Below are 25851 nucleotides of genomic sequence, written 5' to 3'. Positions count from 1 at the left end.
TTCACCAAAACTCCCACAAGTTTGCCATAATCTCCATAACCAAAAATGCAACTCTTGGAAGAGGGAGCAGCCCTGGCTGCTTTATGACTCTGCCTTTTGGGACCTCAACTGGACGATGAAATCGCAGGAGCGCCTGGCTGAGAGGGACTCATTCAGGGGAATTAGCTTCTTACCCTGAGATGTGTAAATGCAGAGTGATGCGGCTGGAGGCCTCTGCTGTGTCATTTCCATTCTAATCACCCTTGTTTCCAGTTGCTTATTAGTTCATGGCAAGAATTCCATCTCCAACTACAATTCCAGCCCAAGCACATTTCCTTTCTAATGTCATTTGAGGTGGAGAAAACAGTTCCACTTGCTACTCTATAAACTGAGAAATGGTCAGAAACCAATGGGCAGCTTTGTGGTGTCCGGATGCTCTTGGTGTTCTAATTTTGAAAATGGTTTATAAAAATAAAATTTCACAGATTGCCTAAACTTTGAACAGATGTAGTTTTCAACTTAAGAACCCTGTGTGAGCTGTTAAAAACATTAAGATATTTTTTTGGCCTTTTTTGAAAGTATGGAAACTAAAACAGGGTCTTCTAATAACAGATAGAACAATGCTTCAGCACCATTTAGTTCCATCACAATTTGCTGGACTGCTTGCTGTGGGTGTTCTTGTGGAGGAACAAAACACTAGATACTCTCCTTGGCTGATGCTTAGAAGATGCTGGTCGTGACATATGTACATGATATGCGATATATATAGCAAATGTATCAATAATCATCATCCACAAATGAGATCACACTGTCCTTTGCACTCACGTTGTGATAGCAGGAGACACCATGGGCTTGACTGCCAGGTGAACGCCCTTCCGATCATCCCCAGGTGTCTCTAGACGCCCCCAAAGTCTTCCTCTGCGTGCTCACATACCTGTTTGTCAGAGGACGTCTCCACTCTGCATCATGCGAGATCTGCCCTTTGCCTTGCACTCCCGCTTGCCTCTGCCCACCCACCCCCCCCCCACTGTAAAGTCATTGGAGAAGCCACACCACCACCATCATTCCCAGTAACAGCATCAACTTCTAGCTTCTGGTGTTGCCTCTGGAGGAACCAGCGCTTCGGTCCTCAACGTGCCAGAACTTGTTTGGGTCCTGGATAGACTCGGACAGGCCGGCCATCATCTAGTTGTGGGCCATACGTCCTCACTGGAACACAGAGATCTCTGTTTCTATCGGGATCCCTTCAACAATTCCCACAACAACTGGTTATCTCCACTTTCTCATAATTTTTTTTTAGGTCATGAAAAATAATTCCATCATGTTCTGACCCTCAATCTCAGCCAAATACGGTCTTAAGGGATGAGAAAAATAAGACAAAACAAAATAGAAAGCATGTTTTTTTTGCCCTATCATCCTATTTTTCTTCTGAGGCTAGGTCATAAAAGGCATTGCAGCTTCCACCTTGATCTCTTGGATGGCTGGCTTTGGGGGAAGCCTGCCACCATGTCATGACATGGAAACTCACGCAGCCCTGTAAAGAGGCCCATATGGAGGAAACTGAGTCCTCTTACCAATAGCAAGCACCGGTTTGCCAGACACGTGAGGGAGCCACTTTGGAAGATCTTCCAGCCCCCTTTGAGGCTTAAGATGACTGGCTCGTCAGCCAAAATCCAACTGAAACTCATGAGAAATACAAGCCACATTGCCTAGCCAAACCACTCCCAAGTTCCTGACCCACAGAAACTATGAAAGATGAAAAGAGAGCACCTCTGTTTACAACATGGTTTACTGAATATTTAAAGCCCACTGTTGAGACCTGCTGCTCAAGAAAAAGATGCTTTTTAAAATATTATTGCTCATTGACAATGCACCTGGTCATCCAAGAGCTCTGATGGAGACGAACAATGAGATTAATGTTGTTTTCATGCCTGCTAACACAACGTTCATTCTGTGGCCCATGGATCAAGGAGTAATTTCTCCTTTCAAGTCTTATTATTTAAGAAAAACATTTCCTAAGGCTATAGCTGCCATAGATGGTGATTCCTCTGATAGATCCGGGCAAAGCAAATGGAAAACTTTCTGGAAAGAATTCACCATTCTAGTTGCCATTAAGAACATTCATGATTCATGGGAAGAGGTCAAAATATCAGCGTTAAAAAGGAGTTTGAAAGAAGTTGATTCCAACCTTCAGGGATGACTTTGAGGGGTTCAAGACTTCAGTAGAGGAAGTAGGGGGAGATGTGGTAGAAATAGAAAGACAACTAGAATTAGAAGTGGAGCCTGAAGATGTGATTGAATTGCTGCAGTTTCATGATAAAACTTGAACGGATGAGGAGTTGCTTCTTGGGGATGAGCAAAGAAAGTAGTTTCTTAAGATGGAATCTATTCCTGGTGAAGATGCTGTGAAGATTGTTGAAATGACAACAAAGGATTTATAAAATGACATAAACTCAGCTGATAAAGCAGTGGCAGGGTTTGAGAAGACTGACTCCAGTTTTGAAGGAAGTTCTACTGTGGGTAAAATGCTATCCAACAGCATGTCATGCTACAGAGAAATCATTTGTGAAAGGAAGAGTCAATCGATGTGGCAGACTCCACTGTTGTTTATTTTAAGGAACTGTCACAGCTACCCCAGCCTTCAGCAACCACCGCCCTGACCAGTCAGCAGCCATCAACATCGAGGCAAGACCCTCCACTAGCCAAAAGGTTATGACTTGCTGAAGGCTCAGATGATGATTAGCACTTTTTAGCAAAAAAGTACTTTTAATTAAGGTATGTACATTGTTTTTTATACATAATGCTATTGCACACTTAATAGACTACAGTATAGTGTAAACAATAACTTTATAGTATAGTATAAAGTATAGCATAGTATAGTATATACTATAGTGTAAATAATAACTTTACACTATAGTATAGCGTAAACATAACTTTTATATGAACTGAGAAATCAAAAAATTCATGTGACTCATTTTATTTTGATAGTTGCTTCTTTGTGGTGGTCTGGACCAAACCTGTAATATTTCAGAGTTATGTTTGTTAAATTCTTCCAATCCAAGAGAATGGAATATCTGTCCATTTATTTGTGTCTTCTTCAGTTTCTTTCATTAATATCTTACAGTTTTCGATATACAGGTCTTGGCTAAATTTATTCCTAGGTATTTTATTCTTTTGATGCAATTGTAAATGAGATTCTTTTTAAATTTCTCTTTCTGATAGGTCATTATTAGTGTATAGAAATGCAACAGACTTTTGTGTATTGATTTTGTATCCTGCAACTTTACTGAATTTATGTATTAGTTCTAACAGTTTTTTAATTGAGTCTTCAGGATTTTATATATGTAGTATCATGTCATCTGCAAATAGTGACAGTTTTACTTCTTCCTTTCCAATCTGGATTCCTTTTATTTCTTTTCCTTATCTAATTGCTGTGGCTAGCACTTCCAATACTATGTCGAATAAAAGTGATGAGAGTGGAAATCCTTGTCTTGCTCCTGATCTTAAAAGAAATCCTTTCAGCTTTTCACTGTTGAGTATGATATTGGCTGTGGGCTTGTCATATATAGCCTTTATTATGTTGAGGAACACTCCCTTTATACCCACTTTGCTGAGAGGTTTTATTATAAATGTATGTTAAATTTATCAAATGCTTTTTCTGCATCTATTGAGATGATCATATGATTTCTTTATCCTTTATTTTGTTATGTGGTATATCACACTGACTTGCAAATGTTGAACCATCCCTGCATTCCTGGAATAAATCCCATTTGATCATGGTATATGATCCTTTGAATGTATTGCTGATTTTGGTTTGCTAATATTTTGTTGAGGAATTTTGTATCTATGTTCATCAGGGACGTCAGCCTGTAATTCTTCTTTTCCTGTGGCATCCTTGTCTGGTTTTGGTATCGGGGTAATGCTGGCCTCGTAAAATGAGTTTGGAAGAGTTCTCTTCTATTTTTTGAGCGAGTTTGAGAAAAATTGGTACCAATTCTTTTTTGAATAATTGGTGGAATTCACCAGTGAAGCCACTGGTCCTGGACTTTTGCTTGTTGGAACGTTTTTGATTACCCGTTCCATCTCCTTACTAGTAATCAGACTGTTCAGATTTTCTATTTCATCATGGTTCAGTGTTGATAGATTATACATTTCTAGAAATTTATCAGTTTATTCTAGGTTGTCCAATTTGCTGGCATATAATATTTCATAGTAGTCTCTTATGATCTTTTGTATTTCTGTGTTGCCCATCAACACGTAAATGGATAAACAAATTGTGGTCTATCCATATGTAGTCTATAAAATATAATAAAAAGTAGTACATGCAACTACGTGGGTGAACCTCAAAATAATTACACTTGGTGAAAGAAGCCAGACAAAAAGCACGTACTTTATGATTATATTTAAAATTCTAGAAAATGCAAACTAAATTATAGTGATGAAAAGTAGATCAGTGTATAACACCAAGGGTGACTCTTAATGTAAACTGTGGACTTTGTGTGATTATAGTGTGTTCCTGTAATACATGCGCCACTCTGTGGGAATATGGATAGTGGGAGAGGCTATGCGTCTCTGGCGGCAGGGCACATGTGGGAAATCTCTGCCCCTGCCCCTCAACTTTCCTGTGAACCAAAAACTGCTCTAAAGACATAAAGTCTTAATAAAAAAATTTTTTTAATAGATCAGTGATTGCCTGGGGATGGTAGAAGTGCCTAAGAAAGGAGATGGGAAGAGAGATTTCAAAGAGGCATATGGAAACGATTGGAGGTGATGGATATGTTCATTATCTTGATTGCAATGATGGTTTCAGTAATACATACACATGTCAAAGTATACCAAATTGTACACTTTAAACACGAGTAGTTTATTGCCTATCAATTATTCCTCAATAAAACCATTTTTAAATTAGGTTTACGTGCATTTTTAATAAGATATGTAGTTAAATAATTTGGGGAGTTATTTTTTGTTTGTTCTATATCTAAAGCCTACATCAAATGCTATCAGAAACACTACCATAAATATCCAAAATATTCGGCCAAAAAATATAATAGAGATATAATTAAATTATATCAAAACAGCCAAGAGCATGTAACCACTTGCAGACAGCCTGCACAGCCTTGGGGAAGAAGAGAGAGGAAATTGCCTGTCAGAGAAGCCTCTTTTTAGGACTAGATTAGCCATCCTCTCCTCAGGCTGAAGGCATCCCACTGACTTCAAAGAGTCTCTAGATCAGAGAAAAATAGCGCTGGGGTAAATAATTGTGTTGAGTTGAGGCTCTCTGAAAAAGATCCTCTTTTGAGCTGTAGCCGCGATGACATTTATCACATCATCAGTGATAAGAGGGCTTTGGGGCAGGACTCAGAAGCTAGTGAAGTGCTCTTAAGCTACAAAGAGGAGAAAAGAAATGCATTTCAATCAAAGCAGAAGTTTCAGAGTCATGGGAGAGTGGTGCGATTCCTTGCTGGAGAAGCGACTCTGACAAATACACACCTTGCTGGTGAGACTGGCTTTGCTGGTTATCAGCAGTTTCTGGAAAAACCACCGGAAAAAATGACAGCTGAAGAAAGAGAAATCTGTTACTCAAGCCACCATAATACAATAGCTTAACATTGACTCAAGCGCAGCGTGTGCACTGGGGTCACACCAGTGGGCACGTATGATTGCACTCGGCACAAAGAAGTAGAAACACGTGACTGAGGTGAGGTGGCCCAGGTAATTCACATGCACGGGGTAGCCTTCCGGCTGGAGAGACAATCAGCCCCCAGATAACACGTTCAGAAACAGAATAGGCATTGACTTTTCAGGATAATGGAGCCATAGGGTCTAAAGTGTTGCTGGGGAAAAAAAAAAAATTAGTGGATAAGACTTGTGTCATTTGGTGAAGCAGCAGGCTTAATAGAAATATCTACTTTCTTCATGCTTTATGATGAAGATGATCAGTCAAAGCTGAAATCTGTTCTTATGACTGAGGTAGCAAAGTGATTAAGTGTTCCTGGTAAAATATCAATTCAAAGACCCGATGAGTATTAGAATTAAGGAACGATGTAGCACTGGAGAATGCACTGAAAACGACTTGAATTCTAAAGATCTCTACTACAGGGGTGAATGTGTTAAGTGAGTTAATAATTACTTGGGCAACACAGAGAAGGGAGACGTTAATACCACTTTGGGTTGAATAGGGGGGCTTGTTGTTACACAAGGAACCACAGGGGGTGACATAAAAACAGAGGAGGCTCTCAATGTCACGTGCACAGAGGTGCTCAGCATAGCAATTTTTACTTCATTTGTCATTCAAGAAGTACAAAGGGCTGCAGCTTTTGAAAACAGAGAAATAGAGAAATCCTTCATTTGCTTCCTACACCAGAAAATAAATGTATTCCTCAGCCACAGGAGCTACCTTCCTCTGTTACAGGAGTCCGATGCTGGGTACAACCCTAGCAGGTGAAAACCTCTTGGACCCACCTTGAATGGGATTGAAGCCTCTCCCCCAACTCCCCTTTGTCCACACTACACTAGGAGCCGGGATGGAGCTCAGCCCAGAGGTGCAGAGACAGAGGTCTTCACCTACTTATTTTCAGACTGAGTTTAACCAACAGTGAGCCATAAATTGTCAGTTCCAGCCACGTGGCACACTCACCTCTAGCTACCCGTGAGCACTGCTGTTGTCATGAGCCCGTGGCTGCCCCCCCTGCTTGCTTCACAGATAGAAGGCCAGCAGGACACCCCACCCCCGTTAGAGACAGAAAAGCAGTGGGACCGGGAAACATATTTAGGTCAACTGTGCGTCATAGCAGGCTTCTCTGCAGAGAGCTTGAAGCTTCTCTGGAATAATTTCCACCGAAGCAAAGCATTCACTCTGTATTGGCAACAGCATCAAAACATGCCAGACTCTGCATGTACAGCCACTTAATCAATTCAAAAACATTCATGGAGCATATATTATATGCCTCTCATGGACGTCGGGAGTAGGGTTGCCAGATTCAGCAAATAAAAATACAGGGCGCCCAGTTAAATTTGAATTCCGGATAAATTCTTTAGTATAAGTAGGTTCCCTGCATAAAAAGATAAAATGAGACAAAATTTTTAAGAGTTTATCTAAGCAAAAATCAATTCAAATTAGTCAGCGCCAGGCAGGAAGTGGTTAGAAATGCTCCACCCACAGGAGCTGGGGAAAGACTTACACAGATCAGAGAAAAAGCAGAAGCAAAGGAAGGAAATCATTGATGGGCTGTAGCTGAAAGCTGGTTGGCTGGTTGTGATGGGCTGGCCTTAGGTGTTTTTTTTGTTTGTTTTTAATTTATCTATTTTGGGCTGCGTTGGGTCTTCGTTGCTGCGTGCAGCCTTTCTCTAGTTGCGGTGAGCGGGGGCTACTCTTTGTTGCGGTGCACGGGCTTCTCATTGCGGTGGCTTCTCTTGTTGCAGAGCACGGGCTCTAGGCACGCGGGCTTCAGTAGTTGTGGCACGCGGGCTCAGTAGCTGTGTCTCGTGGGCTCTAGAGCACAGGCTCAGTAGTTATGTCACACGGGCCTAGTTGCGACATAGCATGTGGGATCTTTGCGGACCAGGGCTCGAACCTGTGTCCCCTGCATTGGCAGGTGGATTCTTAACCACTGTGCCACCAGGGAAGCCCCTGGCCTTAGGTTTTGATCTTGTAACCTGGAGGCGTTTACAAGCTACATTTCGGTTTGCTTACACAGACCACCAAGGCATTAGAGCCACCTCAGTCCAGTGGCCTCCTTGTTTCATTAACAAGGAGTGGCAATGACCAGAGCAGATCTCCCGAGCAGAGTTCCGTGGAGGAGAATAAAACTGGAGAGGACAGTTAGGGACCTACTGTGGAATGTCTTCAACAGCAGGCAGCCAACCAGTATGCGACCAAAAGTTGGGTGGCGTAATTCAAGAACCAGCTGTTTAATTTCTTTTAGGGGAATGACCTTTGTTTAGCAAAACACCTGGAAAGGACTTGTTGGTTATGGAAAGGTAAGCCTCAGCGTCTGGCCAGGAGAAGCAGAGACAGATAGTGAGAAAGCTGACTTACTCGGCATGAAAAGGAAGAAGGAGTGACATATTCTGGTACAGCCCTGCAGAAGAGGCATAAGAGGGAAATTCTGAGGACAGCACATGTCAGGAGGCCAAAGGACAGGGAGGAAATTTTGTCTAGGCAGAAATTCTCTATAGGAGCTAAAGAATATGAAGGAAGTCAGAGCTTCCATCTTCCTGTGTCAGCTTCGTCTCTGCCACTGCCCTCACATCTTCCAAGTCTAGGCCTCGCTGATCTACCCGAGACGTGTTTGAGAGGTGAGGAAGAGTGGGTGTGTGACCCACTCAGCTCGGCATGACCGAGGTAGTGAGCAAGCCCGGGCAGTATGCCAGCAGGAAAGAAGGAACGATCCCCGAACAGGACATCGAAGTGAAGGATGAACGTGTGAACCCACATCCCTGGGAAGCCACACAAATCTTAAGGAAGACAGGAATGTGTCATTTGGGGTTAATGCAATTTCATTTAAGTCTCAAAAACCAGGAATCCCAGCTAACACCTAGCTCCACATACATAAGGCAACTTTTATACCCAACTCCTGATAGTTTGGGAAAGAATGATTGCACGTATAGATCTCCCAGTGTCCGTACTTCCTTCTTTCTTTCCTCTTATAACTAATTTTTAACATCTTAGCACCATCACCAACGTTTATTCAATCTCAGGAGAGATGGGCCAACTCAGATTGATTTCCTTTTCTCTTTGTTACTATCTCGGGCAAGATGTGTTATTGGGATGTCAGTTTCACGATTTTGTCCCTGTGCACCCAGCGATGACTGTTTAAGTGAGAAATAGTGCTTTGCTCCTACCCCGTCACCTCCACGTATTTGAGTGTATAGATACATGTGTTCCCGTATGTGATTGTTCTATTTCCTGCAGTGGGTGGATTTATTCTACAATCTATGAAAGACTAATGAAATGCTTCTTGCAACTGCTTATAACACTTCTCAGCTGAGGTTCCAATGGTTTCCCCAAAACTAAGTACTGATACATAATGACAGTGTATTGTCATTATGTATTGTCAGTGTATTGTCAATACACATAGTGTATTGTTATTTCTGGAACAATGCCTTCAGAATGATATTATTTGGCCAGTCACCTGGACTGCTCTAGACTGTCCCTTGACTATAATAATTGACACTTCAGAAAGTTTCCTCCTGGCGGGAAACTCCATTCAGAGAACAGAGCATCTGCAGTGGAGGATGTCTGATGAATCATCAGAACATTAAAACGGTCAGGATTCACATGTATGTCAAAATGTTCATGTAACACTCCTTTCTGGAGAGACACTGGCAATTAGTTTTTGCAATTATTGTGCTGGTTCTCTTTCCCCATCTCCTGAAAGCTACCGCAAAAGGGCTCGATGATTTGACATTCATTATCCCTGGAGTATGTCCATGATCTTCCTGCTTTCCTTGGAGTGTTTGGGAAATCAGCAAACCTAACTTTCAGTCAAGTATTTCGATTTGAACAGGACGTGATAAGGCAAAAGCTACCTGCTTGGTTCCCAGGTTAACTACCCTGCAGCTTCCCTGATGTTGCTGACAATCTTCCAACTTGCCGTCTCCTGCCTCTTTCACTTATTCACGTCATCTATTCTGGCAAACATTCATCCTGACCCTTGCAGCCATTTCCAATTGAACGCATCTGAACTGGTCAGTTCCTCTTTGAGTTTTCACAATAATTCCTATTTCTATTTCAAAAACCCAAAGCAACAAATATCTACCCTTTAGCAACAGTGCTTTTTAAAATATTGTTTTTATTTCTGTGCTTTTATCAATAGATAAAAGCACACACTAGGAATTTCTTCATATTCATTTTATAAATGGTCTTTTCTTAACTCCACAATCAGCATGCCTAGATGAGCACACACATGTGCTAGGGCCTTTCAATTTAAAACAAAACCCAAAACACTATCTATCCCTAACTTCACAGCATTTATAGTCTAAAAGTGCTTATTTACCCAAGTCAAATAGATTTCTTAGTGACAAATCTTTCTTGCAAGCTATCAAAAATTTTAAGGCATGTCTCCACTTAATAAATCACTTTCTCATTATTCCTGGGTAATTTACCTCTGCTCTTTGCCTCTGCTTTTTGCTATTTTCTTATCTTTATTCATTTTTGTTTATGAGAGAAGCACAAAGTAGGTGAAAATTAAATATTTTCACTTTACATAATAATTGGAATATAGGAGAAAGGTTGAAACTACAGCCAAAAATCTAATTTGAACACAAATAAAGTTTTAATATTATCAACCAATTTTTTCCCCATTCTATCTTTGAGCCTTGTTGCTAACCATAAAAACTGTCCAAGGACAAATGATAACAGAGCGCATTTCATCCCGAACATTTGTCAGAATGAAAGGTAAACAGCAAAGTGATACTGAAGACTCATACTTGGATGTTATGTGTGCATGTGGTACCTGGTGCCAGGACAGAGCGGGAACCTCCAAATACCACGTTTCCTTTTCTTTCTCCAAACAAATGGGGCAGCTCAGAGTCTGTGGCGAGGGCTAGACTATAGCAAAACAACGTCGACTCTGATCATCTGTCAAAGCAAACTGGAGTCAGAGAAAAGAAAGTGTTCTGGACCAGGCAATGCCAGTGGGATGGCAGACAGCACAGTGATAGCAAATAATAATAACCCCTCAGAGAACAATCCTTACACTCTCCACGTCAGGAATCTTAGAAAGGAAGGAACACAGAGGCAAGCAAGAAATCAGAGTAGTCTTCGTGGCACTGTGTCTTCTCTGCATCTTGCTGATTAACTGAGTCCTACACGTGCTAACCAAGGAGTCCACGGGGGATGAGGTGGGAGAGGCCCCCCGGGGACGCTGGAGGTAGGGGTGATGGGGAAAAAAGAAAAGGGTACAATTCCACTAGGAATAGGGTATCTGGAGACTCTGTCTTCAAATCCAGCGGACCTCTAGGCACAGTTTCAGGCCCTATTTAGGATTCCGCAGCAATTTTTAAGACAAAGCAATTTTCCTAAACATCCCTAGTTTTTACTTTAGTCACTCGTATCTGGGTGTTTCTGGGTCTTATTCGAGTTCCCAGCCGTTCTGCTCATTTTACCTTCTAAGTGCAAATGAGAGGCTGGAAAGGGTCAATATTCACACCAGCTGGGGGCTTAAGATAAGGAATTTGAACACAAAACAACAAGAACTAGAGCTTGTGGGACACCCGCCTATGAAGCTGGGGCATCAGAACTGATGCTCCAGACATGGCAGTGTTCTCTCTACCGCTCAGCACCGAGGGGTGAAGGAGTGTCAGAGAACACCTCATGGCAGCCACGGCCCTTCTCCAAGACCACAGAACAAGTCATTTCACCCACGGCCAAGCCCAACACCCAGGCGTTCTGTCTTCCAATGCTGCGCTATTATTATTCTACGAGGTACAATAGCTCTAATAGCCATAGTGCCTACTGTGAGCCAGGTACTAGTGGAAGCCCCTGACAGGTGTTACTTTACTTAACCTTACAACCACTCCCCTGATGGAGGGACATACTGCTATGTGTACCTTCTTCAGGCGAGGAACCTGAGGCCCAGAGTGTGTAAGTTACTAGCTCAGTCTCAAAACTGGGGAAAGGGCTGAGCTTCCTACCCTGAACACCCACACTCCCTGCCCCTAAGGAGCGTGCGTGTCTCCCTGCTCCCTCCCCCCATGGCTCCATCCGCAGAGAAGATTGGCCCCCTGGTGCTTCCTTAGCCCGACTTTACCGTGCAGTGAATTACTAAATTCTCCTGGGCATCCGGTGGCACACAGCATCACCAGAACACAAAGTCTTGAATTTAGTAATACTGGGCTCTCTCGCTGTAACTGGGAGAATAACAGCTTGTTTGTCCTCATTCTTTCCAAGATCCCTCACTGTTCCTTGAAAGGGTTTAAGCAATTTGATGCCTAAGAACGATGTCATCAGCTCCAGGCCCAGCTCCTGTAGTTCTACGTGAAAAAGAATTTGTCACCGTGAAATAACAGGAGGGACGAGAAAGCAGAGAGGATTGCAAGCTGGGTTTTTTTTTTTTTACTGGCTCTGATGAATTCTCTAATTGGCAGTTGGACCCCATGCCAGAAGCAGAAATGTATGCAAGGCCTCGGGCTAATCATCTCACACCCCTCGCAGTTAGGAAAACTCCTAACTAGAGCTGCCTGAGGTTGTCTGATTTCTTTTCTTTTTTTTTGTCCATTTGGAGGGCAACTAAAATCCGCCTTTGCGGGCACAAGCCAATAACTGACCCTCTTTTCTGCTGCACAGAACCTGAAGCGGGTGGCGGAGACCTGGATGGATGAGTTTGCCGAGTACATTTACCAGCGGCGCCCGGAGTACAGGCACCTGTCCACGGGGGACCTCTCCGCACAGAAGGAGCTGCGCAGACAGCTCAAGTGCAAGGACTTCAAGTGGTTCATGGCGGCGGTGGCCTGGGACGTGCCCAAGTACTACCCTCCAGTGGAGCCCCTACCCGCAGCCTGGGGGGAGGTGAGGCGCCCCCTGGTGGTGGGAGTGGGGCTGCTGAAACCCTCAGCTCCCTTGCCCTGTGGCCAGGGTCAGCTGAAATAATCTCCGATAAATACATGTCCTCTGTAGGAACTGCTGGGGAAGGGCATTCAGCTCACCCCTGGAACCTTTGGCCACTGTTGACTCCCCAAATTGATTTTTAAAAAATGCACCTGGAAACTATTTATTTGAGATGAGTGAAATTGCCCTAAGAGCTTGCAGAGAATGAAAATATCTGTCGTGCTCCTGTGTACATAAATGTGACCTGAGGTCCACAATAAAATCCCTCCCTGTCCGCCACGCGCACAGCCTGGTTGCTATGGGCGTGCGCAAGGACGAGGTGCCCCGATGGGGCTTGGCGGCTTTCCTAACCAGGTGTGCGATGCAGAATCAAGAAGATGCGCTTTCCCACAATACCCAGAACTGTGGCACGTGTGAGACCTCATGGGTTCCTTAAATAAGCATCAACCTTTCCACCTATGAGCGCTTCTTTTAAATTTTACTTCATGATCTGAAATGGAAAGAGCTGAAAGGCCCCAGCTGCCCAATTTAAAGCATCTATATTTTGGCATATAAAGGACTTTTGTGCTGGGTTCAGTTCTGTTCAGTCTCGTTACTGTGGCCTTTTCCTCTTAGGAGAGGGTGTGCTTGAGCAAGGACTCAAATTGGATGAGGCGAATTTCGCCTGCAATTTAATCTGCTCGTAGCAGGGGGCTTGGGGGGGGGGCGGGTGGGAGGGATGCTAGCGCCATCCCCACGCTCAGGAGCGGACTGTCTCGCGTCGTGCAGGAGCCTTCCCATCGTCGTCCTTGACTTTGTGGTGTGGGGAGAACAGGTGCTTGGCCGGTTAGTGTCTGTGACTTGGCAGAGCTCTGAACACAGGTGGCCCCCGGGCGTGGCAGGGGAGGCCCGCGTGCTGGGGCAGCGTCCTTGCGTGGGCTGTCCTGGCTCCGCGCAGAAAACGCGTTCCGCAGGTTACACGTGCGCCGCTTGTTTGGCTGAGGGGCCCGTAGAGAGGTGGTTCTCTGCTTGACCTGGGATACCTCGGGCATGAAGGACAGAGCCAAGGCTAGCACCACAGGCTTCATCTCCTAATATTTTTTTGTATGCGCACGTGGTCCTGATCCTGGATGCTTCAATCAGTGAGTAATTTGGTCTCTGATCCTTTGCATCTTAAAGATTTCATTAAAGCGTCGCTGGAATATTAGTAATATTACTCTGCTGGTACTCGTTTTCGTTATCTACCAGGGGCTTAATTTACAGCAGCAGAAATTTAAAGTAGACCCCAGAGAGAACTTTCTTAGTCTAAGGTGTTGTAAGACATAAGAATTTGTTACCCAATAAGCAGGTGAGTTTCTTCCTCGAGTTTTTGGGTTAAGGTTGTGCCTGCCGTCTTTCCCTGATAATCTAAAAACAGTCCTGCCTTAGTGACTTAGGAAACTCTCCGAGCGCCCGCGGCCCCGCCCCACGGCAGAGTCAAGCGAGCGGGGCGGGGGCACGCGGAGGGGAAAGAAGCCCTCCCCCCCCCGAGTCCCTTCTGCCTCCGAAGCCTGCTCCCGGAAGCGCTGGTGTTGGTAGCTGGCCTGATGGCCTCAAGGTTGCTCCGCGGAGCTGGAGCGCTGGCCGCGCAGGCCCTGAGCGCCCGCGGTCCCAGGGGAGTCTCCGTGGTGCGCCCTATGGCGTCTGGAGGTGGTGTTCCTACTGATGCTGAGCGGGCGACTGGGCTGCAGAGGGAGGTCATGCTGGCTGCACGCAAGGGTCTGGACCCGTACCATACGCTCGCCCCGAAGGCAGCCTCAGGCACCAAGGAAGACCCTAATTTAGTCCGCTTCATCACCAGGAAGCAGATGGTGGGCTGCATCTGTGAAGAAGACAGCAGTGCTGTCATCTGGCTCTGGCTGCACAAAGGCGAGGCCCAGCGAGGCCCTAGCTGTGGAACCCATTACAAGCTGGTGCCCTACCAGCTGGCCCACGGAGCCCCTGCACTAGCTCCCTCAAAATGGGATGTAAAGTTTCTTCTTTCCAGTAAAGACTAGCCATTACATTGGCTCCTCCTCCCATTAAAAAAAAAGAAAAGAAAACTCTCCAAGACCTCCCAGTATTACTGTGTGATTCCAGACTAGGTTAAAATCTCATCAGTCTTTTCCCTAGGTGGAAACGTAATTTTTTATTCCAACCTGGCTACTACCTAAACTGCGATTGGTCGCATTTTCCCTCATTGCCTGACGAAACCATAACCTGCATTTATAAATCATCTTGGGGGGGAAGAAAAGCATCTTGCATGGAAACAGATTCAAAATTCCCCTGCGGTTCTAGAAAAGACATAACTTTCCAGGAATAATAACCATCTTATGGCCAGTGGGTGATGCCAGTTTTTAATCTATTACTCTTGACTACCTCACTTCTTTACGTGGTTTGCCTGGGCCCTAGAGACATTTGAGTTCATCATCCTTGGTTTAAACAATCAGACATTGAGAAGATCAGATTTTCTTCTATTATAATGGCAAATTTCTTTCCCCAAAGCTTCAGAACAGCAAGCAAAGTAAGGTCACCTTTAGGTTTAGGGAAAGAAGAAAATGGCAAAGTAGTTCAAGGGCCAGTTACATTCAGTTACATTTGCTCAGTGAAGGGGTGGTACACGGCAAGGATGAAGACGAGACATGGGAGGAAGGCAGAAGGAAGGGGAATCAGCAAGTGACAGGGTTTGGGCTGGTAAAGTGTATTGAAAAATATCTATTTCCCAAGCAGGGGAGATCCCTGAGAGTAAAAGTGATGCCTGGACATTTAATGCAGGAGGCAAATGAACTATTTGAAATGCAGCTTAATCTACATGAAATGATGAACAGGAAAGACCATTTTCTAACTATATATTGGGTAATAACCTACTTCTTAATGGTGGATAAAAATTGCTAAACGTGCAGAATATACCTGTGGACCATTTTATCTCTAAAAAAATTCAAAGTTTTCACTCGTGTATTCCTTGGCCCTCTAAAAAGAGCTTTTGTTTATTAATTTTTTATTTTGGAATAATTTTAAACATACAGAAAAGTTGCAAAGAAGGCACAGAAAGTTGACATACACCTTTCACCCATTTCTTCTAATGTTAACATCTTACGTTTGCCACCATACGTTTAACCATAGCACATTTAAACTTAGTAATAAGTATTGGTACAATACTATTAACTCGGCTACAGACTTCAGTCAGATCTCACCAGTTTTTTTTGTTTGTTTGTTTTTTTAACTAATGTCCCTTTTCTGCGGCAGGATCCAATCTAGTATATAAAAGGGCTGTTTCGTTTCCTATAAACTTGAAATTAATGGCTCGAATGTGCCAAGCTCCTACATAAATATAATAGGTCACTTGCTGTTTTGATAAGAGAGTGAAAAGGGAAAGGCAGACTGTGTGGTTTTTTAAAAGCAGGGGTAGGAAGGAACCACAAACCGCCAGCAATGAAAACAAAACTCCTTTATGGGAGCGCTGTGCCAGGAAGCAGGGTAACGTGCTGTTTCATGCACTTGTACTTGGAACAGTTTCCCACCTGCTCCTCTGTGCCAGCCTGATTCTGGGTAAACAATGAAGTGCTTAGGCAATCTTGGGCTCTGGTCGTTGGAACCCAGCTTGGAAAGGATGTGTCACAGACCATACACAGCCTATAAGCTGCTACTCGTTTCCCTGACAGATTCAGCTGGTTGTCGTGTGTGTCTCCTAACTCATTCCTCTGCTTCCCACGCCCCCCGCCCCTTAGCTTATTCTCCACTTGAAACGGGAGATCAGGCCACTGCCTCACTCAGAACCTTTCAACAGCTACCAGCTCTCGCGGGGTCAAAGTCAAAGTCCTCACCTGCACCCTGAACGACCTGGCCCCTGTCGCGTCCCCTCCGACCTCATCTCTTACTGTTAGCCCTCAGCTTCCTTGTTCCAGGGACACTGGCCTCAGCGCTGCTCCCCATCAGGCCAGGCACAAGCCCACCTCAGGGCCTTGTCACTTGCTGTTCCTCCTGCTTAGATCCCAAGGCTCTTCCCTCACGCCCTTCAGGCCCTTTCTCCAAAAGCACTGTCTTCTCGGAAAGCCCTCCCCGGCTGTCCCCTCTGTCGTGTGCAGCAATGCACGCAGGGCTGCCCATCCTCATCCACCCCCAACACCCCTCCCCTGCTCTCTCCTTCTCGTCAGCACCCCTCGCTACAGAACAAGCTATGTCATCTACGTATTTATCGTGTTTCTCACCTACCTAGAAAGCCAGTTCCAGGACATAGGGGTTCTGCGGATTTGCTGAGTTACTACTGCCCTTCAGCAGCTAGAAACAGGGTTTGGCATACAGTGGGTGCTCAATCAATGCTTATTGAGTGAATGATGAAGGAATGGAGGATCCTGGCTCCCTCACCCCCTCTGCATTCACAGCTCTGCCCAGAGGCCCCCATGGGCAGGCCAAGCTCTGGCTCCCCTTCACCGCACGGGGAAGGGTCTCCACACCACTCCCTGGCCGGCCATACAGAGGCTGCCTCTCTGGAAAGCCTGGCCGGGAAGACAGTGAGTAATGAATCTCAGGTGAGTGATTCCGAGGGACTGCCAGGTCCACATTCCGTGTCATAGTCCAACAAGATATGACATATTCTCTCCTGACATCCTAAGGAGAAGAAGGAGAACCTCCAAAAGTGAAAATCCTCCGTGACAGCAATTTCCAATCTCTCCATGCCACCTTCGTACTTCAAAGGCAAGAAGAGGTTAAAGTCACCTCTGATGGAGGCGTCATTCCGTCCTCTGGTCGCCAGGGTAGTGGGTGGAGTGGGGAGGTGAGGGGCCCCGAGCGAATAAAGGGGATTTTGAGCCATGTACTAAGTCGAACATCCCTTGGTGCTATTCAAGTAGAAGCAATGCGCTTTCCACAGCGCTGTGTTGGAGAAGAAACCCGGGTAAGAACAGGTTTAAAGCAGAAAACTGTTCTTAAACCAGGCACAGAGGGAGTGTGTCTTTTTGTGTCAAGATGCTAAATGAACGCAACAGAATTTCCGATTATTTTTTGCCTTCTTACTCCTTCCCCTCCTGAGAATTCATGAATTCGTGATAGCCATTTATAGTACTCCTTTATAGTCCAAAAAGTAGAGTTCTGCAGAATCCCACATCTTCATGTGTAAGAGGGAATAAAAGATGTGAAATAGACAGGCGTGTCTTTCCTGACCAAGGTGTCTGCTTGCCGTCCTCAATGTGCCAGTCTTGACACATCCGTTTCTCATCTCGCCATTGTGCAAAACTTTTGAAAAATCTTTATCTTAAAAATTCATTTCAATGCCGAACTCCTTCTGCTGCTATTTAAACCCCTCGCTCAAGAGTCATGTCACCCTGAATTGCGGCATCTTCACAAAGACAGGCCCCCGGAAGCATCCCAGTTCACCTCCTCGGCTTCAGCTGCTCCTGACTTCTTTTCACTGGCTCTCTTCCTTCTGATGTTCTCACGGTGCACGAGGCCTTTCAGATTTCTCCGTATGGGCTTCCAGGAGAGGAAGTTTGACACTAGGAGGCGCGTTATCTGAAAGGCCATCTGACGGTGTGATGCTGTCTCTTTCAAACAAATTCTACGCCAGGGTGGCTACTGGGTAACACAGAGGGAAAAGCCAGGCTCTGGCTCCTTTTCTTGGGAGAGCAATGGCCCCCTTTCCCATCTCCCCCCAACAGCCTCGACTGGCAACTGGGGAACCCACAGAGGACGTGTCTTGCTGCTCCCCTGGCAAGCACGCTGGGACCGTCGCTGCCCTTCGGCCGCTCTCTGTCTAAACCAGACCTGTAAACTGAGCAGCCGTTCAGAGATGATTTGTCATTCTCTGAGTGCACGAGACTTGGTCTGTCATTTACACTCTCAGGCAGAGACAATGCTGGCATACTATGCTAATTCATCTCTCTGGAGCTCTACAAGCAGGTTGAGAGAAAGGTAAGACTACATAAAGAATTGCATTATCCTTTGAGCTTCCACTATGTGTTTTCTGAGTTCTCAACAGCTGAGACAGCTGAAGACAAACTTAGTGTTGTCTTCAACACTAAACGTGATTTTAATTTCATATCCCCAGCTGAGCAAACTGGGCATCTTAATGTCTCAAAAGCAGCAATTTGACCCATGTCCTAATAGAATCAGAGGTGTTTCAGAACTAAAAGATTTTTCTGCATATATACATATATATATATGCCAAAAACTTTCTATCTTCTCTTTCTATTTTGTTCTTCCTTACAATGTGTATGTATTCATACTGACATATGTTTATATACATAAATACATACCTTTGGGGTTTCACATGACAGGAGTAAAGGAAATTTTAAGTGTATGTTAGCCTACTCGTGAATTCATTCTAGTGTTTAATTTTTAATAACTGGTACCTTTCTAATTTCAACAATGATACAGAATTAATAGAATTTGAGGATCACTCAGCTATTAAAGTAGGATTTCCAATGCACAGCCTCAGAGAGTCAGCATAGGTGGAAAAATTCAATATAATTTTTCCAGCCATGGACTTAAGAATACCCCCACCCCACCCATTCTTTTACAAAGAGCCCAGCTGGCTTCTGGGAGAGCTCGGAGTGGTCCCTTCAGGGGCAACTGCCCTCAACTTCAAAGTCTAGTGACCATCCACAGGTTGGTGGAGGACAAGAAAAAACACAGCAAAAAAATGGGCAAGATGCTTGGGGTCCTGGAATAACAGTGAGAAGATACTGGGAGTCATGCTAAGAGATGCAGACAGATGCCAGGATGCATCACTGGGCTTGGAACTGGTTTCATCATTTGCAGGCAGACAGTAGTTAAGAACAAGAGCAAATATTCTTCCAAGTGTCCTCGCTACGCGTTGAGCTGTCTGTCAGCAGTAGGTCTTGGCTGGCCCTGTTCCAAACTCTGGGACACACAGCTACTGCACCGCTTAGACGTAAGTTGACCCTTCCATTCACAGCTTAAAGGTCGTCAGTCAGTCTTAGATTTTGCGAGCGGCCTGAAACATAACTGTCTCTTACTTGAGAGATGGGAAAAATCAGTGGTCCTGGCCTCCCCTGAAGCCACGATTCTTTCTCCACGTTTTGTTTTCTCTCCAACTATCTCTTTATGTTTTGGATCCACTTGATTAGATTTCTTATTAATTTTAAGAAATACAGGAATTTCCTTTGACCACCTTTAGATTTCCAAAACACTGTTTCTGTCCCATCAACAACAAACAAGCTCTTAGGCCTTTCCCTTTCACAGCCACATGCAGGGCCTTTTCTCTTGAGCTTCTATGGCCAATGTGAAGTCTGTTAGTTGCTCAGTTTCTGAAAAAGGTGGCCCATCCGTTAGGCCCATTACAAAGAGAAATTAACATGACACGATAATCTCAGGAGGAGCTTAACTTTCTAGACCATCCCTAAAACAGGAAGGACAAGTCACTTTTTCTTAGTCTTGTTCTAGACCCAAATCATGCAGAACCAGTTACACACATCGACTCTCTTTGCCCACACTTTTTTGCCAGAATTGCATACCAGTTGGCAGCAAATAATTTTGTTCCAGATCCTAACATTCAAATACTGCCATTCTGCTGGAAAAAATGAAAAACCATATGGTGTGATGCCGGAAATAAAAAGCTAAATTTTCTACAATATTCTTGTTTTAAAATATACTGGGATTTCCGATGCTAAAAACATGGCCACAGCATGGTTTTGTTCAATCATAAAAGCCAGACAAAACATATAGGATAGCAAAAGAAAAAACACACACAACATGGATAACATCTTACATAAAACTGGTAACAAGGAACCCCCAGGAATCCCAGAGTACGGTTAGTGTTACCTATACACCAGGCAGCAGCAGGTCTTGCGTGGGATCACTGGGGATGAGGGGTTGGTAGCAAAGAAAAAGAAGAGTGTGGACAGTGCTATGAGCTGCAACTCAGGAATCAACAAATATTCACCCCCAAAAGGAGCCGATCCTTTACAGAACAGGAACTAAAGCAATTAAATCTGCAAATGACCAGTGAAATTCAAAGACTCCCTCACAGGCTCCAAGCTGAGGACAAGTGCAAAGAAACCATAGGAAACCAGTAAGGGGCCTGGGAATTCAAACAATGCCAAAGCAGCCTCCGCCCACGGGATCTCAGAAATGCTCTGACACACACCCTTTTGGAAAGACAGAGACTCATTCTTTCCACTTCCCTTCCACCAACCTTGCTTAAAAAAAAAACCTGCTGATCACTGGATCTGAAACAAAACACTGTGGGTCCCAGGGAGACTAAACTTCTAACACCAGAGAAGGAGGTATCTGAGCTGGACCCCAGGACGTGGTGGACAAGCACGTGGAAAGGCAGCCTCACTGCTCTGGAAGGAAAGACCTTCAGACTCCAGACAACACAGAGTTAGAGGCAGGAAGCTCTTGTGAATCAGGTTCACCCCTGAGAGATAGAGAAGTCATCATGTATATAAAGAGGCCATATTTTTTTTAATCTGTCACAGTAACAATGCAGAAGAGAGCCCTACAGAGGAACTTTCCAAGAGAACCATTTAATTTGTATGTGGAAAATAAAACCAGATTACAATAAAACCCCATACAGAGATACAGCAAGGATAAAGATTTAAATGAACCAAATAAAGTTCCAAGAGATGGATGAAAACATCCCACAAATGTGGCCACAAAAAGGATGAAAACAGCAACATATGATTTTTAAATGAGCTAAAAGAAGCTTAAAAACAATCAAAGCTTGAAAGAACCAAACAAGTCAGAATTAGAACAGCTCAGAAACGAGATGGCTAAACCAAGGTTCTACTGTATAACACAGGGAACTATATTCAATAGCTTGTAATAACCTATAATGGAAAAGAATCTGAAAAAGAATATATATATATGTATGTGTGTATGTAAAACTGATTCACTTTGCTGTACACCAGAAACTAACACATTATAAATCAACTATAATCCAAAATAACTTTTTTAATTAAAAAAAAAAGAAGACACTTGGAATGATGTGAAACGTGATGATATGAAAAGAGAGCTGAAAACTCAAGAATGAAAAGAGAAGAAAAGGAAAGAAAAAAAATATCTCAGAAACAAAGACTGAATTAGAAGAAACAAAGAAGCATATAGAGACCCAGGGAGGCCCAGGAAGAACAACCGAGGCTGGAAGGGAGGAGAGTGAAATTAATAAAGCGGAAATAAAGAAGAGATAGAAGATTCTACCAAAGATTTGGAACAACAGAGATTTAATGAAGATTTAACATCAGTTCCCAAAGAAGAATGTTCCCCCACAAAATGAAAGACAACAAAGACATAAACCTATATCTAAGAAAACCTTCACAAAATAAAAGATTTGAACCTACATACTAAAGGGGCTATAGCTGAGAAATTCAACTGAGAACCATCAACACAAACATTTCTAGTAAAACAGTTGTATTTTTTAAATGAAGGAAAACAATTTTGTGCATTCAACCAAAAAAAAACCTAAGCCAGACTTTGAAGCACAAACATTTTGTACCAGAAAACAATGGACGACATTGTAAAGATGCTTCAGAAAATAAAATATGAGCCAAAGATTTTATTCCAACCAAACTGTGCTTCAAGTATAAAGCCCACTGAAAAATAGTTATAAACATTCAAGAACTCAGGGATTAATTTTCCCAAGAGTCTTTCTGAGGAACCTACTAGAGAATGAGCCTCAGAAAACCAAGAGATGTTCAGATTAGCTTGGCCTATGGTCTGGTAGAGACTGGCTGAAAGGATAAAAGAATATGCAAGAAAACTGTAAGACACTGATGAAAGAAATTAAAGATGATATAAACAGATGGAGAGATATACCATGTTCTTGGATTGGAAGAATCAACATTGTGAAAATGACTATACTACCCAAAGCAATCTACAGATTCAATGCAATCCTTATCAAACTAACAATGGCATTTTTCACAGAACTAGAACAAAAAAATTTCACAATTTGTATGGAAACACAAAAGACCCCGAATAGCCAAAGCAATCTTAAGAAAGAAAAATGGAGCTGGAGGAATCAGGTTCCCTGACTTCAGACTATACTACAAAGCTACAGTAATCAAGAGAGTATGGTACTGGCACAAAAACAGAAATATAGATCAATGGAACAGGATAGAAAGCCCAGAGATAAGGTGACCATATATGCGTGGGTTTATCTTTGATAAAGGAGGCAAGAATATAAATAGAGAAAAGACAGCCTCTTCAATAAGTGGTGCTGGGAAAACTGGACAGCTACATGTAAAAGAATGAAATTAGAATACTTCCTAACACCATACTCAAAAATAAACTCAAAATGGATTAAAGACCTAATTGTAAGGCCGGACACTATAAAACTCTTAGAGGAAAACATAGGCAGAACACTCTATGACATAAATCACAGCAAGATCCTTTGTGACCCACCTCCTAGGCAAATGGAAATAAAAACAAAAATAAACAAACTGGGACCTAATGAAACGTAAAAGCTTTTGCACAGCAAAGGAAACCATAAACAAGACAACCCTCAGAATGGGAGAAAATATTTGCAAATGAAGCAACTGACAAAGGAGTAATCTCCAAAATATACAAGCAGCTCATGCAGCTCAATATCAAAAAAACAAACAACCCAATCCAAAAATGGGTAGAAGATCTAAATAGACATTTCTCTAAAGAAGATATACAGATTGCCAACAAACATATGAAAGGATGCTCAACATCACTAATCATCAGAGAAATGCAAATCAAAACTACAATGAGGTATCACCTCACACTGGTCAGAATGGCCATCATCAAAAAATCTACAAACAATAAATGCTGGAGAGGGTGTGGAGAAAAGGGAACCCTCTTGCACTTTTGGTGGGAATGTAAATTGATACAGCCACTATGGAGAACAGTATGGAGGTTCCTTAAAAAACTAAAAATAGAACTATCATACGACACAGCCATCCCACTACTGGGCATATACCCTGAGAAAACCGTAATCCAAAAAGAGTCATGTACCACAATGTTCATTGCAGCACTATTTACAATAGCCAGGACATGGAAGCAACCTAGGTGTCCATCAACAGATGAATGGACAAAGAAGATGTGGCACATATATATAATGGAATATTACTCAGCCGTAAAAAGAAACGAAACTGAATTATTTGTAGTGAGGTGGATGGACCTAGAGTCTGTCATACAGAGTGAAGTAAGTCAGAAAGAGAAAAACAAATACCATATGCTAACACATATATATGGAATCTAAAAAAAAAAGTCTCTGATGAACCTAGGGGCAGGACAGGAATAAAGACGCAGATGTAGAGAATGTGCTTGAGGACAAGGGGAGGGGGTAGGGTAAGCTGGGACGAAGTGAGACAGTAGCACTGACATATATACACTACCAAATGTAAAATAGATAGCTAGTGGGAAGCAACCGCGTAGCACAGGGAGATCAGCTCTGTGCTTTGTGACCACCTAGAGGGGTGGGATAGGGAGGGTGGGAGGGAGGGAGATGCAAGAGGGAAGAGATATGGGAACATATGTATATGTATAACTGATTCACTTTGTTATAAAGCAGAAACTAACATACCATTGTAAAGCAATTATACTCCAATAAAGATGTTAAAAAAAAAAAAAGAATAAGTTCTGCTAATAAGCACTTAATAAGTTAATGCCCACGGGCATTAACTAGGATTAAAAGAATGTGTTTAGACACTGGAGGAGAAGGAAGAAAAGGGAAAAGATTATAACTAATCAGTACTGCTCAGAAAAGAGTAGAATTAGGCATTACCTTAAAAAAAAGGAAACTTCAGATATTATACACAATATTAAAGGTAACCAGTAGAACAAAAACACAAACCATATGAAACACCAAAGATTACAAAGAGAAAAGAAAATGAATCACATAGTGAAAGATTTACTAGATACAGTAAATAAATAATAAATTGATATGTCAGAGCTGAGATCAAACATATAAAGAAATCTGTTTAATAAATTCAGATTGACTAATAAAGCAAATCTAACTCTCTGTGGTATGAGACATACCTTAATCAAAAAGACACAGAAAGATTAAGGATTAAAGAATAAGCATAGATACACCAGGGAAACTCAAGTAATAAGAAAGAAGTTCAGATTTTAATACGAAACTTGGTAGAATACAGGGGAGCAAAAACACCTAAAAAGTTAAAAGAAGCCAAAAAAGACATTATAATGCTGAAGACTGCAGCCTATAGAGAAACAACTTTTATAAGGTAGAAATTGCTGGAAATGCAAGGAGAAAAGGACTGAAACACACCAAAAATAGGACAGCTTAACATACCTCTCTCAGTCCAAGACATAATAGGTAAACCCAAATTAATAAGATTCTATATAATCTAAACCATGTAATCAGGAATTCCCTGGCTTCCCAGTGGCTAGGACTCTGCTTCCACTGCCAGGAACCCAGATTTGATCCCTGGTCAGGGAACCAGGATCCCGCAGCCATGTGGCACAGCCAAAAAAACATAATAGTAAAAAAACTTTTAAAAATCAATAATGTAGACCTATTTAACTCTGAAACATATTTTCTTAATTCACATTCTTTTCAAGCACACAAATTTTAAAGTATGTTAATGTTATAAAGAAAAAGGTTTGCCACAGAGATCTAAATATAAAAAGAAATTCAAATATAAAATTAACAATATAAACACTTAGGATCTTAAATTTGAATTGGAAATGGCGGATCATGATTTTTTTTTCTCACTTTCTAAAATACAAATTTTCCAGCTCCATCCACTGAAAAGGGCTAGAAGCAACTCCAGTCCAATCTCACTGGCACATCTAACTCGCAAGGCGGTCTCTAAATTGGATTCTCCACTCAGTGGAACTAAGGATCCTTGAAGAAATGGCTGATTCTAGTTGTGGAGCAGGAAACATAGAAAAGTGGGCTGGGATGTTTTGTTGCTCCAGAAAGTAAGGAAGGGAAGGAGCGATTAACGGCTGACGTGGGTCTGATCAAAAGGACACAGGCGTCAGCTAAGCGTTCCCACTTGCCTTAGGTGGGAGGCTATGAACATCCAAAAAGTGACCCAGTTAATTAAAATATACTAAATATACAAAAAGCTGTAAATTCATAAGAGGCAGGGAGGTGAGAGAGAAACAAAATAGAGTCCACTGAACACCACTGCAGTTGATAGGACACCAAATCATTACTCTGAAAAATAGACATTTTAAAGGGAAACAATGAAGCATTTTTCTCACTATTCTAGTATAATATGTATTTCAGGGTGTCCAAAGAGCCCTCGTGGTTGAGAGTTTTTTTATACAGATTCTCAGGTAATAAATTGAAACAGAAAGATAGAGTTCAAAAAATCAACATTTTGCAACCCCTAATCCCATAACTGATTCAGGAGATAGTCATCATTGGATGA

At 42.8% G+C, this 25851-nt stretch overlaps 2 protein-coding genes across 2 annotated transcripts in view; both read left to right on the top strand.

Annotated features, from left to right (window-relative positions):
• The window catches only part of GALNTL6 (polypeptide N-acetylgalactosaminyltransferase like 6), a 1192984-nt gene that overhangs the window by 1119075 nt on the left and 48058 nt on the right, over positions 1-25851 (top strand). The window contains exon 9 of the mRNA XM_061199500.1: positions 12269-12490. Within this exon, the coding sequence (XP_061055483.1) occupies positions 12269-12490 (222 nt within the window). The remainder of the gene's footprint in view (positions 1-12268; positions 12491-25851) is intronic.
• Positions 14095-18279, top strand: LOC133098115 (uncharacterized). Its single transcript, XM_061200816.1, has 4 exons — positions 14095-14514; positions 16909-17055; positions 17280-17420; positions 18181-18279. Exons 1-4 carry the CDS (start codon positions 14095-14097, stop codon positions 18277-18279), a joined length of 807 nt encoding a protein of 268 aa, XP_061056799.1.

This window comes from Eubalaena glacialis, chromosome 9 (genome assembly GCF_028564815.1).
Source record: "Eubalaena glacialis isolate mEubGla1 chromosome 9, mEubGla1.1.hap2.+ XY, whole genome shotgun sequence".
In the NCBI taxonomy this organism is placed as follows: domain Eukaryota; kingdom Metazoa; phylum Chordata; class Mammalia; order Artiodactyla; family Balaenidae; genus Eubalaena; species Eubalaena glacialis.
Note: the sequence above shows the minus strand (reverse complement) of the source record. Positions and strands in the feature narration are given on the sequence as shown.